Genomic DNA, 13,921 nt, shown 5'->3' on the forward strand with positions numbered 1-13,921 from the left:
TGCAAGGAAAGCACAACTAGATGATGCATGAGTTTAATAAACGTAAACTTTTATTAAAAAAACAACAATGGTCACGCCTACCTCGATTGTTAAATGTAAATTCCCACCTTTTTTGATGACAAGCCACGCCTACCTCGAGATCCACGATTCACTGGTTCATCCTTTGAATCAATCGTTGTTAATAAAGACTAACTGTTAATCACACAAAAACTCTAAGAATTTGTCTAAAAAGGCTCACATAAGGCTCATAACATAATTTCATACAAGTCTATCTAACGGCTTTAAGCTCACTTATGGTTCTATATCTTTTATTATCTATCTTTAGCATATCTAAGAGTTACTAATTCAATTGGGTTGGTTTTAAGCCCATTAAATAAGTCTTAAGAAATCTACAACTTTGTAGAATAAGCCAAAGGCTAATTTGGACCACAAGGGGTCCAAACATCAATCTAGGATAACTATATCTTTTGTTATCACATTGATTATTATATTATAAATTTAGCATACTGTCCCAAATCGGGATTGGAAAAAAATATTACCTTAGCAAAGTTATTAATTTATCGCGGATAAATTTAACGAAGTTTTACTGTAGCAAGATGCTAAGAACATCAATAATTATGATTCTTGTTGTCCATTTTATTGACTCTAAATTATTGCTGAAATAACATTTTCACGATCTTTTTCCAAATGAAGATACGTAACACATTTTATTTTCGCGAAGCTAACTGCCTCCAAGACTGCTTTGGCCTCAACTTATTCTGGATCCCTTGTATTTTTATGATAGCATCTCACACCATAACAATTTCCTGCAAAATTCCTTATTGTTAGTCCCAACCCTGTGTCTTTATTAGATAGTTTAAAAGATGCATTCAAATTCAGGTTTGTATATGGTGCAGTAGCAGGTTCTCACTGAAAATGCGGGCGTCTAACAACCTCACCCAATATTTCGACAATTTTATTGTAGCACAAAAAAGACTCGGGTAAAGTTTCAACAATTTTATTGGCTCATGGTTGGGAACAACGAAACCTCAGTTTCAGAGCCACCGTGTACAACAATCTTTCCCTACGATTGAATTCATCAATCAACATATTATGAGATAGTTCACTAGCCCTTACATTTCCATTAACCATAAAAACCAAGACAAGAAACCCTTGATCAAACCATACCCTATTATCCTTCTTGCACAGGGATCTCATAACTGCATTAAACGTAATTAAATCTAGGATGATACCCTAGTTTCATCATACGCTTAGTTTTCAGACAAAACTAGTGTGCACTGCACAATGATATATCTATATCTACATATATACACACTTTTTTTGATGCCAAATGAAACTTTCATAAATTAATGCATAAAAGTTTTGTTTAACAAGAACATAATTAACAATAAGTTGATTGGAATCTATGTTTTACTCCCACTGTATTGGTATGACTGAATCCGCAGCATCCAAAGAGACAAGACTATGAGTATGAATTGCTGTTACGTAATCATGTTTTTCAGATGTCTTCCGGTTAAACACCTTCCAAGTACCTAAACGCAGAGTGTAAACATACCATTCTTTATCTAAGCTGTGCCAAGGATGTAGAATGAATTCGCCCGACATCTTAACGTAGTCAATTTCTCTGAAAGACTTCCAGTACTTGCGAACCGGGGACGACGTCATCAAGTGTTTTTTATCCCAACGCTTGGCATTGTAGTTAAACACCCATATGACCGCCACTTGAGGGTCAGTAGACGACAAAGGATCAAATAGGCCTAATTCGCCATCCAAATCAAAAAGTTCAAAATCTACGTCTCTATGCATGGGAGATTCATTAGATGGCTTAACGACTTCCATGGTATTAAATTTCTCGGTTTCTAAATTGAATGACAATATAGAGTTGGTTAGGCTAGGGTAAACACCGTTCTCCACCCAATACATGGCACGGTTGACCATCCAATAAAACGTTCCGTTAATAAATACTGGTAATCTTCTTCTACATGGAGGATAAAAGCAGCTACCAACACTTCGTCCCTGCTTCGTTCTTAAATTAAGAATCTGATAGACCCAAATGTTCGTACCAGTTAACAGACGTACACAAATCACTTCGTACTCCTTTTTGCATGGATGGAAATAAAATCCACAAACCCATGTCTCTGGGTTTTGACGGATCGGCCCCGCTACCCTAGGCTCTGGAATAACACACGGTGGGGAAGTCACAATAACTTGTTCTTTTGTAATCGGATTCCAAATACAGAAAATTGGCTTCTGGCAACCGTTGATCGTACTGAGTAAAAGAAACCCATCATATGAACCGCAGATATAAATTGGTCTCCTGCAATTCCATGATCTAAGATCCAAGCTTGTGACCTCCTCAATATTATTGCAATGTTCGTTACATGGAATACCATCAAAAAGGAAAAGTTTGATGTTATTGTCAATGGATTGTGGACTAGATTGCCCAACAATGGTCGGAGTAGCTGGGCGTCGGTCTAGGTGGGTACGCATGAAGTACGGATCCGTGGTTAATTGATATAATAAGCATTGTTGATTAGTTTGCTGCCAGAGCTGGAAGATGGACTTTGCTGGAAGTCGACTAAGTATGTTGGAGATGATATCAGAAGGAAGATGAGGGATAGGACGACTCTTCTCAATTGCTCTAATCAATTCAGGGAGTTCCGAAAAAGGATGTCTGTCAAGTGTGTTGGTGATGATATAAGCAGGAAGATTAGGGAGTGTGTTGGTGATGATATCCGAACGAAGATTAGGGACAGGAGGAGGATCCTCTTCAACACTATCCTCGGCTTTATTTTTTGTTGACAATAACATATCCCAAAGGATTGGAACCCAGGCAATGCATGGATGTTGTTTACCCATTGATCAGTCTGGAATATTGGACAAGTAAGATGATGAAAGGGAGAGGTTTTTATACAGATTCAGATTTTTAGAGTCCTAGAGAGCATAAAACACTTACCCTGTACGGGGAACACAAATTTATATTTCCACCCAATTTACCCTTCTCTCTTAATTAAAAACACAGACTCAAAAATCAAAAACCTATTTCTTGATTAACACCATAAGAAAACACAAGTAAAAAATCATCTAACTATGCGACTCTAATTTTGATTTCCCTTTCATGTTTGTTGACTTCATGAATGACTCTCATGGAAGAATGGTGGAACTTCAGACTACACATAAAAGGTCAGTGAAGCATGTACCTGTGAACTGGTTTTCATTTTCCACTTCTCGGAGTGCGTTTATGCTATAGATTTGTATGTTGAGAAATTTTCAGGAGAAAACAGTATTTCGAGCAAAAGAAAAGATAACCACATACCAATGAGATGACGATATGCTTCATCTCAAGTTTGTTGATAGAGGAGGCTAAATAAGATAATTCACTCTGGTTGCACTAATGCCCGGTAATTCCCTTGATTTAATATGTATTCATTCAACATGAACTTCTTGTGACTTTTTTATATATTCCTTAGTTGCCTGGAGTGGTAGTTGAGATTCAGTTGGATGCATGACTTCTCAATTTTACTTTTTTCACCCACTAACCCTTGGCTTTTCCCTTCCTGTTACAATGCTGACAAAAGCAGCGAAGGTACGCTCGGTGAGTTTCAACTTTTAGAGGACATACATAGCAATAATGCTTGATCCACCGGGAATGAAATCCCGTGCCTAGTTAGCAATTCGATATTCGGTAAATGTATGGAACGTGATACGCACGTGTATTATTCGGATTTATAAAAGTTAAGTTCCATCTAAAATCCGGTCAACGGTTCATGATACGGCAGTAAATCGGAATGGCATATGCACGTGTATAATTTGATTTAAAGATATATATATTTGAACCATTCTTTGTTTATTCCTCTCATGTTCTGTTAGCTTTGCAGGTGGACGAAGTATATATATTTGTTAATTAGTTCTCTTGTTAAAGATTTAGATTGTTGATGGTTTAAATGCTCATGACATATTGACTAATGATGTGGATATATATATATACATACATACTGTTTTACGTCTTCGAACAACATGATCTAATAGACCACTTTGCATCCTGAATGGTGCATGTGGTTTGTCCTGTAGTACCATCTCGTTGGTCTCATATGTTTAGCAGTAACAAATATCATATGTTGCACGCTTGGCAGTTGTTATGCCATAGTTGGATATTCTGATTTGGTCATGAAATTCTTTATTAGTTCCGTACTACATGTGCTTGATTCCATTTCAATTGTCACAATGATTTTTTTTTAGTATGAAACACTTTCATAATATCCATAAACCCTAGATTTCAACATTTGTTAGTTGTTGTTATCTTATTAAGGCAGGCTTCCATAAGTTAGCTTTAGGTTTGCTTGTACCAATAGATCTAATTTGGTCACTAGGAAACTTTGGGTACGATTTTATGATAAAAAAGAACCAATAGATCTTACCCCTCAAAAAAATACAATAGAAACTGGGAGGAAGCATACTATCATCTTGTTTATTTTGTATTTAACATCTAGAATTTGGAAATGTTGCAAAAGTTTTGCTTTGTTTGGTTTCAAGTTTTTAATTATTCTATTTTGAAGCACCTGATACATTATAGTGATTAATATCAAACAGTAACTAATGAGAGTCAACATGTAGTAAAGGTGCTAAATACCTTAGCAATTTGTATTAATGTGAACAGTTTTTTCTCCCTAAAAGCTTCTCGTTTGATGACGCAGGTATGAAGAACCCTGGTTTGGCTCTAAGTTATCATCTGGTTACAAATTTTGTTGCATTAAGCTCGGGCTCGACCTTCTATAAGGTCTTCAAAACGGAACCAAGAGTACTAAGAAATCACCGAAGATGAAGTTAATATGTTTTTAATAATTCTCTGTCATTGTGTTATCTTTTCCATTAAAAATGATGTTTGAGCCTTTGATTTGATATACTAAGAAACCAAGAGTACTAAGAAATCACCGAAGGTGAAGTTAATATGTTTTTAATAATTCTGTCTGTGTCACTGTATTATCTTTTCCAGTAATAATGATGTCTGAGCCTTTGTTTTGATATACTTTGGTGTATTTCAGATTTACAACTAGTGATGATGGAAAGATGAAACTCCAGGCAATGCGCTTCCTCCTCCTATCCTCGAAAGTGAAATTTGATCAGTTGCAGTTGTTGCTAATTGCTGGCTTGATCTTTTTATGTATGCATATCTATCTTCTTATGTAAGCTATAGCCCTGGAGTTCGTCCTGAACAAAAAAACATGACATATTTATAGTTTAACCATGCTGGATAATAATACCATTGGTGATTTATCAAAAGTGATTGTAGTTGTAGTGGTAAAACGGATTCGTATCAGACTTGTGAAGAAAACAATTTTTATAGATTTAAATTAAACAAGCAACTAAATAAAATAATTCAAAGTTTTGGAGAAAATACCAAGACTAGGATTCCACCATTGACCAAATAAATAGTAAACTCTAAATAATATTCATGCAATTCTATCTTTAAAAATAATTCTAATATTTGTCTCAAATATATTCTTGAAGTAATAGTTGTAATCAAAGAGTATAAAACATCAAAAGTATTTAAAACCCAGCATGCTTCATCAAATTAATTCACAACTATTCAATAAGAACTAATATTTCAATTCAATCCCATGCAAATAATCAAATAATAATATTGCAAATAAATAGTAAAATTAGAATTATACCAATTAATGTGGAACAATGGCTTCCTCCGTTGCCTTGGCTAATGGGTTTAGCTCCTCATCCCAAAAACACACTCACAAGATAACTTCATGGCTAAAATAGGTGTTTTTATTGATGTATATAAGATGAAACAGGAATTAGCAACGCTGTAGAAGTGTTACAGCGTCACTGTTACAAAGGGGAAGGGTCTGAAAATAAACAACGACAACACTAACTGCTGTAGAACAACGACAGTTAGGTTTTGATATTATGACTGTTGAAAAACGACGGTTCAGAAGCGTCTGTTCTTCGTGTTCTTCAGCTATGCAGCAACAGAAACACTTTCTCTGGAAATTTTTCTCACGCCTCTCCTGATCTTTCTGTTGCTCCAAACTCTCTCCTAATGGTTTCCAACCCTTCTTATGACTCTAACCAACACTTATATAGCTATCAAACCCCCAAAAATCTCGAGTGAATCTGACTTCTTCTTTTTTCTCTCTTCTCTGCGCTGTTGAGAAAGTATCTCTCTTGTGATCTCCCTGGACGCGTTTGTTAGCTATAAATTTGCCACCAAACTCTTATCAAGACTTGAACATGACCAAGTATAGTTTACTTCAGCGCAAAACTCTCCCAGAATCTCTTGAAAATAGCTTTGAAAGTTAAACAGAGAGTACGTGTCCTGGTTGGACTTTGATCCATTCTCCCGGTCATTCCAGCCCAATTGGTTGGGTCCAATCGATCGTAACAGACTTGTTTACTCAATTATAGCCCATTAGTAGCAAATACAGCAATTGAATCTCCAAAAATCACGTCCAAAATTCGATCACCAAATCTGCCAGTGCTGTAACAAGTCTTCCCGCCAAAAATCCATTTTTGAATTTTGAGAAGGAATGCCCCCTATCCTCTGATGGGGTGCGAATAACAAGTGGGGTTGAAATAAAATTCTTGGGGTGGAAATAACCAAATCTCGGGTGCCTTTAATAATTTTTCTTGGATGTTTTCCGGACTTTTACGTGGTTCCTCCGGGGTACTTTTGGGTGCCTCCAACATACTTCTGAGGTGCTTCTGGTAGTTATCAACGGAGGTCCAAATGCCGCATTTTTAGCCAATTTCGCCACAAAGCCTTTTTTTTTTCCAAAAACACCTATAAATAAATAAAATAACCAAATAAGTACGATATCGAGCACTAAAAATATATACAAATGAGCTATATTAGACACATAAATGCGTCTATCAAATACCCCCAAACTTATTATTTGCTAGTCCTCGAGCAAATCTAATCTAAAATAAAATGACTACACTTAGCACGTGCAGTAAGCCGTTAAACCACTAGGTGGCCCTAGTGGCGGAGTGTTGTCTCCGGGGGGTTTACCAGAGGTGTACCCACAAAACCTTAATACTCCAGAGCTTAGATATCTACGCAGAACCTTGGAAGGCACTAAAGAATCTCCTTGGTTGGCATACTTATTGACTACAGGAAGAAGTACCCTGATGCGAAATTCCAATTGATGTACACGAGTTTGCACTCAAGCATACTAAAATTCATATAAAGTGGCAGCGCTCTACTCAGATAGTTGCACTATGGACATCATATTCGGAGTCAAAACTAATCACATGGATAGATCAAGAAGATGGATATAGAAAACATAGATGGTTGTGATGTTTACTAAGTGAACGACGTTTCCCATATCTGTCTGAAGGCCTCCGCCAAAATGAACCTATCCTAATGGATTGAGATACCAGTCTGACTAATATCAACACACTGGCATATACAAGGGTACCAGTGGTCGATAACCTAACTCTAGGTCAACACAACTGACATATACAAGGGTACCAGTGGTCGACTTTATTGAATTTATTCCTTTTGGTCAAATGGTCTGGTCTCAATTTTTTTTTCCAACTTTTTTTTTTTTCAACTTTTTTTTTTTTGTATCTCAATCACTCTAATTCACTCTAGCATTGGTAACAACTTGAATCGTGAGCCCCACCTAATCACTTAGAGTAACATAGTTTAAAAACAAAATAAAATAAAAATAGAAGTGAAAAGGACTCAACGAGATATGGTGAAACTATCATGTTATTTCTAACACCTGAGCTCTGTGCTTTTATGAATAGACTCTTCTAGATGTTTCCATCTAATCAGATTAGTTCCTCAACTGCTACAACCAAAATGCTTCCATCCACTTAGATTAGTTAGTGCCATCCTGAATACGCATAAATTTCTAGGTTCTAGAGTTTATTTATTGCAACTAAAAGCTAATAAAAAGTTTCTTCCCCACCCCCAAACTTAAATCTAACATTGTCCTCAATGTTTCTCATGAAAGAACAGTACCAAAAATATAAGTAACATGAGAAAATAGTAAAGAGAGAGTTCGGAAAGATAGTACCTGAGTGAAGTGAAACCAAAAACTGAATACAAAAATTATACAACATACAAATCGCCTTGATGGTCAATCAAGGGTAAACAGGGTCCTCCAGAGGGACCTCTGGCAGGTCCGGAAAAGGGTATAGAAATGATGATGCGATGGAAACGGGCCTACAGTAATACCGCAAGTGCACGGTCGTCAGTTGTAGCTCGTGCAAGTACGGGTCGATCCACAGAGATCGGGTGTGTTTCGGAAATGTGTCTTAGCTAATTGGGTTCCTAAATTTGCTTTGGGCTTGGAAGCCCTTTGGAAGTGTTGGGCTTAATGTACTATTGGGTTTGAATGCCCTTTGAATGGATTGGGCTTAGTGGGTTTGTTAAACATAAAATGAACTGAGCCTGGGCTCAGTTATCTCTAAAATGCAAATGGGCTTTGGTTTTGGGAAACTGGTTTGAGCCTTGGGCTCAACAGTTCAATTTGACTTGGGCTTAACATTTCACTAGGATTTGGCCTTGGTCTTACAGTTGGGCTCAAATTGTGCTCTGGGCTTTTGGAGGTGAACTGTGAGTTGGGCTCAGATGGTTGGACTTAGTAAATGGAGAGCAAAACAAGCAGCAGGAGTGCAAGAGCCACAGGAGTGGATTGGCAGCAGCAGCTACAGGGCATCTGCACAAGCAGTGCAAAGAATGGAGTCTGCAGCACACAAAACAAGCAGCTACAGCAACAGTGCAGCAGAAGTGGCAGCAACAGCTGCAGCAGAACAAGAGCTGCACAGCAGCTGCAAGGCAGGAGAAATTGCTGCAAAGCAAGGCCAAGAAGAAGTAGCAATGCAGCAGAGACAGAAAATTGCAAGGGAAGTGACAACAAATAGCAGCAAAACAGAAAAGCAGCAGAACAAACCAAAGGAAAACAACACAGTGCAAAGCCAAGATGAACAAAAGCAAATTGAACCAAGGCCTAAGGCCAAGGGCAGAGATGAGATGAAGCTGAAAATGAGGCAAGGCTAGGCAGAAAACATTCAGGAGGTAAACTAAAAGAATGGAAGAGAACTAGCTTGCTATAAGCACTAGTTTCTCCCAATACACAATCAACACAGCAACCTAGGCATACAACTAGAATGGCAAGAAAATCAGCTTGCTATGAGCACTGATTTCTTGCCATTGCACAATTAGCAACAAGCTTCACAGAACTCTAACCTAGCATTCCATCATGTAACTGACAGTGAATTGGAACAACAAATGAACATTAATCTAACAGTGACAACAACAGTGAGCTAACATGACAACATTGCAATACTAACAAGAATTAATAGTGAGTAAACTAACATAACATTGCATACTAACATAACAACAAATGCAATTCAGAGTGAAAGTGCAACTATCAGGGACAATGAAAGTTAACAGGAGCATCACATTACAAACTAACAGTGCAATTTAACAGTGCAAGAATTGAAATTGAACTAACCCAAATTGGGTGGAAGCTTGGCTAGTCCAAGAACAACCTTTTCTCATCACACATCAGTCCTATTTATAGTTTTACAAATCCCTAAATTTTCTGCAAACCCTAATGTTGATAACCCTAAATTGATTTTTGGGAAAAATCAAAATTGACATACCAATTGGATAAATTCGACCCAACCCATGCTTTGTACTGGCTTTACGCTGCTCGAAATCCCCTATTCTTCGTCTTCTTTGCACTGCAACCCTATCTTGGAGCGAAACCCTAAGCCTGCCTCTCTTAATCTTAGCACCTATGTGAGAAGACGCTACGAGGGAGAGAGATGGACTAGGGGGTTTGATAGGTTTCTTGGTCGGCTGGTTGTGGAGGTGGTGGAGCTCGAGGTCTGGTGGTGGCAGGGAGTTGCAGGCGATGGTGGTTCTGGAAGAGAGAAACTGGTGAAGTTGCAGGGAGGAATGGGTGAGAGTGGCTCGACAGATTTTGGGGTAGGGGGTGTGTTTGGTGCTAGGGTGTGAGGCGGAATCTCAAATTTAGATGTTGGCGAATCTGAGATGTTGGATCATTGGATCTGAGTGGAATCGAACGGACAGATGGAAGGATGTGTGAAGCGACCGTCGGATTCTGAGGTGCAGCGAAGTTAACGGCACCAGATGGAGTTAGGTGCTGTAGTGTAAGGCGGAATCATCGGGAGTTGATGCACAGGCATAGGAGCGACCGTTGGATTCAACTACCATCTAATCTGAAGGCTTGGAATTTCAGCGCTGTGGTGCTCGGCAGAAACATCAGATTTTGATGCTCTATGAAGGAGCGACCGTCGGATGCTCCTGAGAACTGATCTGATGGCTGAGAGCGGAGGCGCTTTTGTGTGTAGAAAATGAGGTTGTGCGCACCATTCTTTGCGGTTTCCTTGCGTAATTTCTCCCGGCTTTTCACTACTTTTCTGCTCTTTTCGCTCCACGACTCATCCGAACTTTATTTATTACCTAAAAATGCAAAATTAATTAATAAAAATATTTATTCTTGAAAACAATGAAAATACAGAATATGGGATAAAATGTAGAATTAATGCGCAAAAGATGAGTTAAATGCCAACAAAAAGGGATAAATATATACAATATTTGGCACTCATCAAATACCCCCAAACCTGAATTGTACTTGTCCTCAAGTAAAACAAAACTAAGGAAATCCTAACTATACCACTGTCGCTGGTCTCTCGAATGCATTTAGCGTATGCACTAAGCCTTTTAAACCACTAAGTGTCCCTAGTGGACGAGTTGAAGTCTCGTGAAGGTTTACCAGAGGTGTGCCTACAAAACCTAAGGACAAAATATAAGCTCATATTCCGTCAAATGTGACATGTGCAAAACAGTTTAAGCTCACAGCAAAATGGAGATGTCAATCTAGCTATCAAGGCACAATCCTAGCACTGATAACAAATAAGGACATGTGATAGAGTGTAAAGTGTATCTACACATGTGTAAAGAAAGATCTGAAGTTATACTACTAATCACCAAGAGATAGTTTCTCAGGCTAAGAACTGAGGTCGAAATCTAGCTAGCTGTCCGGACTTTACGAGAATTGTGAATGAGTTGGAGGTATTTCACAATTACTCGCGTTGTACATCAATGGCATACACCCTCCTTGCTTATTACAACGAAACAACAAAAATGACTATTTACATGACTCTTATTTACATTGACAAATCTCTTTTTATTTTTGGAACAAGAGATGATGGAATTGATAAATACTTGATTTTTTTTTTTTTTTTAATAATTTTTTTTTTTTTTTTTTTTTTTTTTTTTTTCACAATGAATTTTTTACATATGGTAGCACTTTTGATACATAAACAACAGGAAATAAAAATTACATGACACTTTGCAAGAGGTAGCCCTTTTTGATGCACCCAGTTAAATTCGATGGTTGTTTTTCTTAATGTACCTCCATCTTCTATCCCAACCAACCAAAGAACAAGCTAGTCCAGTTTCGTTCAGTATTCTAAAGTGATTGGCAATCGTGACTTCCTATCCAACACCTTGAAGATCGAGGCCATACATGTATTGGTAGATCGTGCGCGTGCATTTTTCTTATCACTCTGTGAATTGTGCTAGAATCAGGGTGCCTAAATATCTAGACTAAGACTCCTAATAAAAATACATATTTGCACAAGAGTCAACATTTCAAGGTAAATGAGCTCCATTTTTTTATGATTTTTTTCAATTTTTTTTAATTTTTTATTGAATTTTGATTTTTTAATTTTTTTTTTTGGAATTTTTCAATTTTTTCAAAAAGATGGAGTTCGTTTTCTATTATGGCAATTTATCATGGTATCTACTCTATACCCCCAAACCTAAACTAAACATTGTCCTCAATGTTTCAAAACATGGAAAGAATTATAAAACAACATATGGAAAAGGGACATGCTGAGTAGAGTAAAAGGAGAGAGAATACCCGATTTCGGCGAAAGCAGAATTAAAACTCCGTTATTCAAGGCAAAAATCCGACATATCTCAGCCGAGATCATATTGGATTAGCAAAATATATACGAAAGGAACAAAAGGTTTTTTTTTTTTTTTTTTTAAGACATTTTTAAGAAATTTTAACTACTGGATTATATACAAAAAAATTCACCATACACTAACAATCTAAAGAGTTGAGGATCAACCCAAAAGACGAAGTGTAGACATTTCAACAGCTTCACACAATAATAACAGGAAAGAAACGCAAGTGAAACTGTGAAACGGAATGAGCTACCCCCAAACCTGGATTTTACAGAAGATATGGTTTTGAAAACAAAATCGCGCAGTTTCAGGGGTTCATCATGCAAAAGGTCTAGCTCGAAATGAACTGTGCTAGGGACGGGCAAACATGCTATTTCCAACTGTGGTTCCTCAAATGTATTATACTTAGAAGCAAAATAGTCCAAGAGGACTTGGGAAGCATACAGTTCCAAACCTAGGTTAGGAATTTTCAGAAAAATTGGTTTGACAATATGGGTACAAACCAAATCTAGGTTGGGTGGAAGGCCAACAGATTGTGACTCATGTAGGAGAATAGGTATATCATTATCAATCAAATCAAAATCTCCTAAATCTTCTACACATGTCACATCATGCTCACAATCATCAATCACATTGGCAAGTTCACACTCAGAATCATCAACATCATCAACAAATTTATTCTCATGCATCGGCAAATCAGGAGAAATATCACAATGTGACCTAGGTAGAGAATCAGACACATCAAATATATTTTCATGCATATTAGTGTCTACAGAAGATCCAACTATTCCTATGTCATGCTCATCTTCACAGAATAATTGTACGAATCCCATGTCAATATCAAAATCATATGAATTACAATGAGTATTAGAAAGAACAACATTCATGAAGGTCGAGGGCGAGAAGCCATATGTTATTGAACCAACAGGTTCCACAATATTTTCATGTTCCTCTAATATATCATAATCATCATCATGGTAGCATGCATATTGGTCCTCATTAACAGCGGTGGTGTCATTAGTCGATTCATGTTCCTCTAAATTAGGTTCATATTCAACATTATTTACATGAATGGGACTAGACACTTCATTAGGGACAACATACATTTCCTCATGAATTTCCTCCTTTTGTCTGTGAAGCAAAATCTGATCTAAATGGGCATGAATTCGTGCTGTAGATCTATCATAGTCTTGCTTACAGAGTCTTAAAGCTTCTGTGGTGGAGTCTAAATTCATGGGAGTACAAAATTCTTCATGTTCAAACTGTGGTGAATGGTACATGTGTGCATGGTCATTAGGGTCTACAAAATATTGGTCGCAATCCTCAAAGGATTGATTATGGTCCCAATGACTACCATTCTCACAATTCATGGGCATTTCATACATTGGATTTTCTCTTGATGGCCTAAAATTATGCAAAATATGACAATGCTCAACAGTGTGGTCTAAACTACCACATGCGGGACATGCATAGATTTCAGGTTGCCTAAGAAAATTAGATGTGACAGATTCCTCATGTGCCTGCATTTCTAAAGCTGTGATTCGAGCTTCTATTTGATCCATAAGTGATGATTGGGTGAGTGAGGCACTAGCAAAATGTTCATTTTCACGTTGTGGCGAATGATGCATGTATGAATAGTCATTAGGGTTCATGTATTGCGGCTCGGGACTTTGAAAATGTCCATAATAATTCCTATGACTATTGACATCATGGTCCGTGGGAGGTTCATAACGTGGCAGATGCCCATAAGCCATTTCTCTAAGAGTTCTATTTCCATCCCCAGGAGCATACCAAAATCCAGACATGATTGGCTCAAAAAGCTAAGTGACTATGTTACAAAGCTCAGAATTTGGTTTTTTAAAGGGTTTGGATTTTTGGGAAAATTTGGTTTTGGTGGGATATATTTGAAAATTTGGTTTAAAATGGGAATAAAAATTTGGTTTAAGATGG

The 13,921-nt window shown here is 37.4% G+C and overlaps 1 protein-coding gene across 1 annotated transcript; it reads right to left on the minus strand.

Annotated features, from left to right (window-relative positions):
• Window positions 1-1,410: 1,410 nt before the first annotated feature.
• Window positions 1,411-2,859, minus strand: LOC113358903 (putative F-box protein At5g62660). The gene has a single exon (XM_026602619.1). It carries the CDS (start codon window positions 2,857-2,859, stop codon window positions 1,411-1,413), a length of 1,449 nt encoding a protein of 482 aa, XP_026458404.1.
• Window positions 2,860-13,921: the final 11,062 nt, after the last annotated feature.

Source organism: Papaver somniferum, chromosome 3 (assembly GCF_003573695.1).
Source record: "Papaver somniferum cultivar HN1 chromosome 3, ASM357369v1, whole genome shotgun sequence".
NCBI classification, from domain to species: Eukaryota; Viridiplantae; Streptophyta; class Magnoliopsida; order Ranunculales; family Papaveraceae; genus Papaver; species Papaver somniferum.

Coding starts and splice junctions, on each gene's coding strand:
- LOC113358903 (XM_026602619.1), bottom strand. CDS start 2,859: ATGGGTAAACAACATCCATGCATTGCCTGGGTTCCAATCCTTTGGGAT.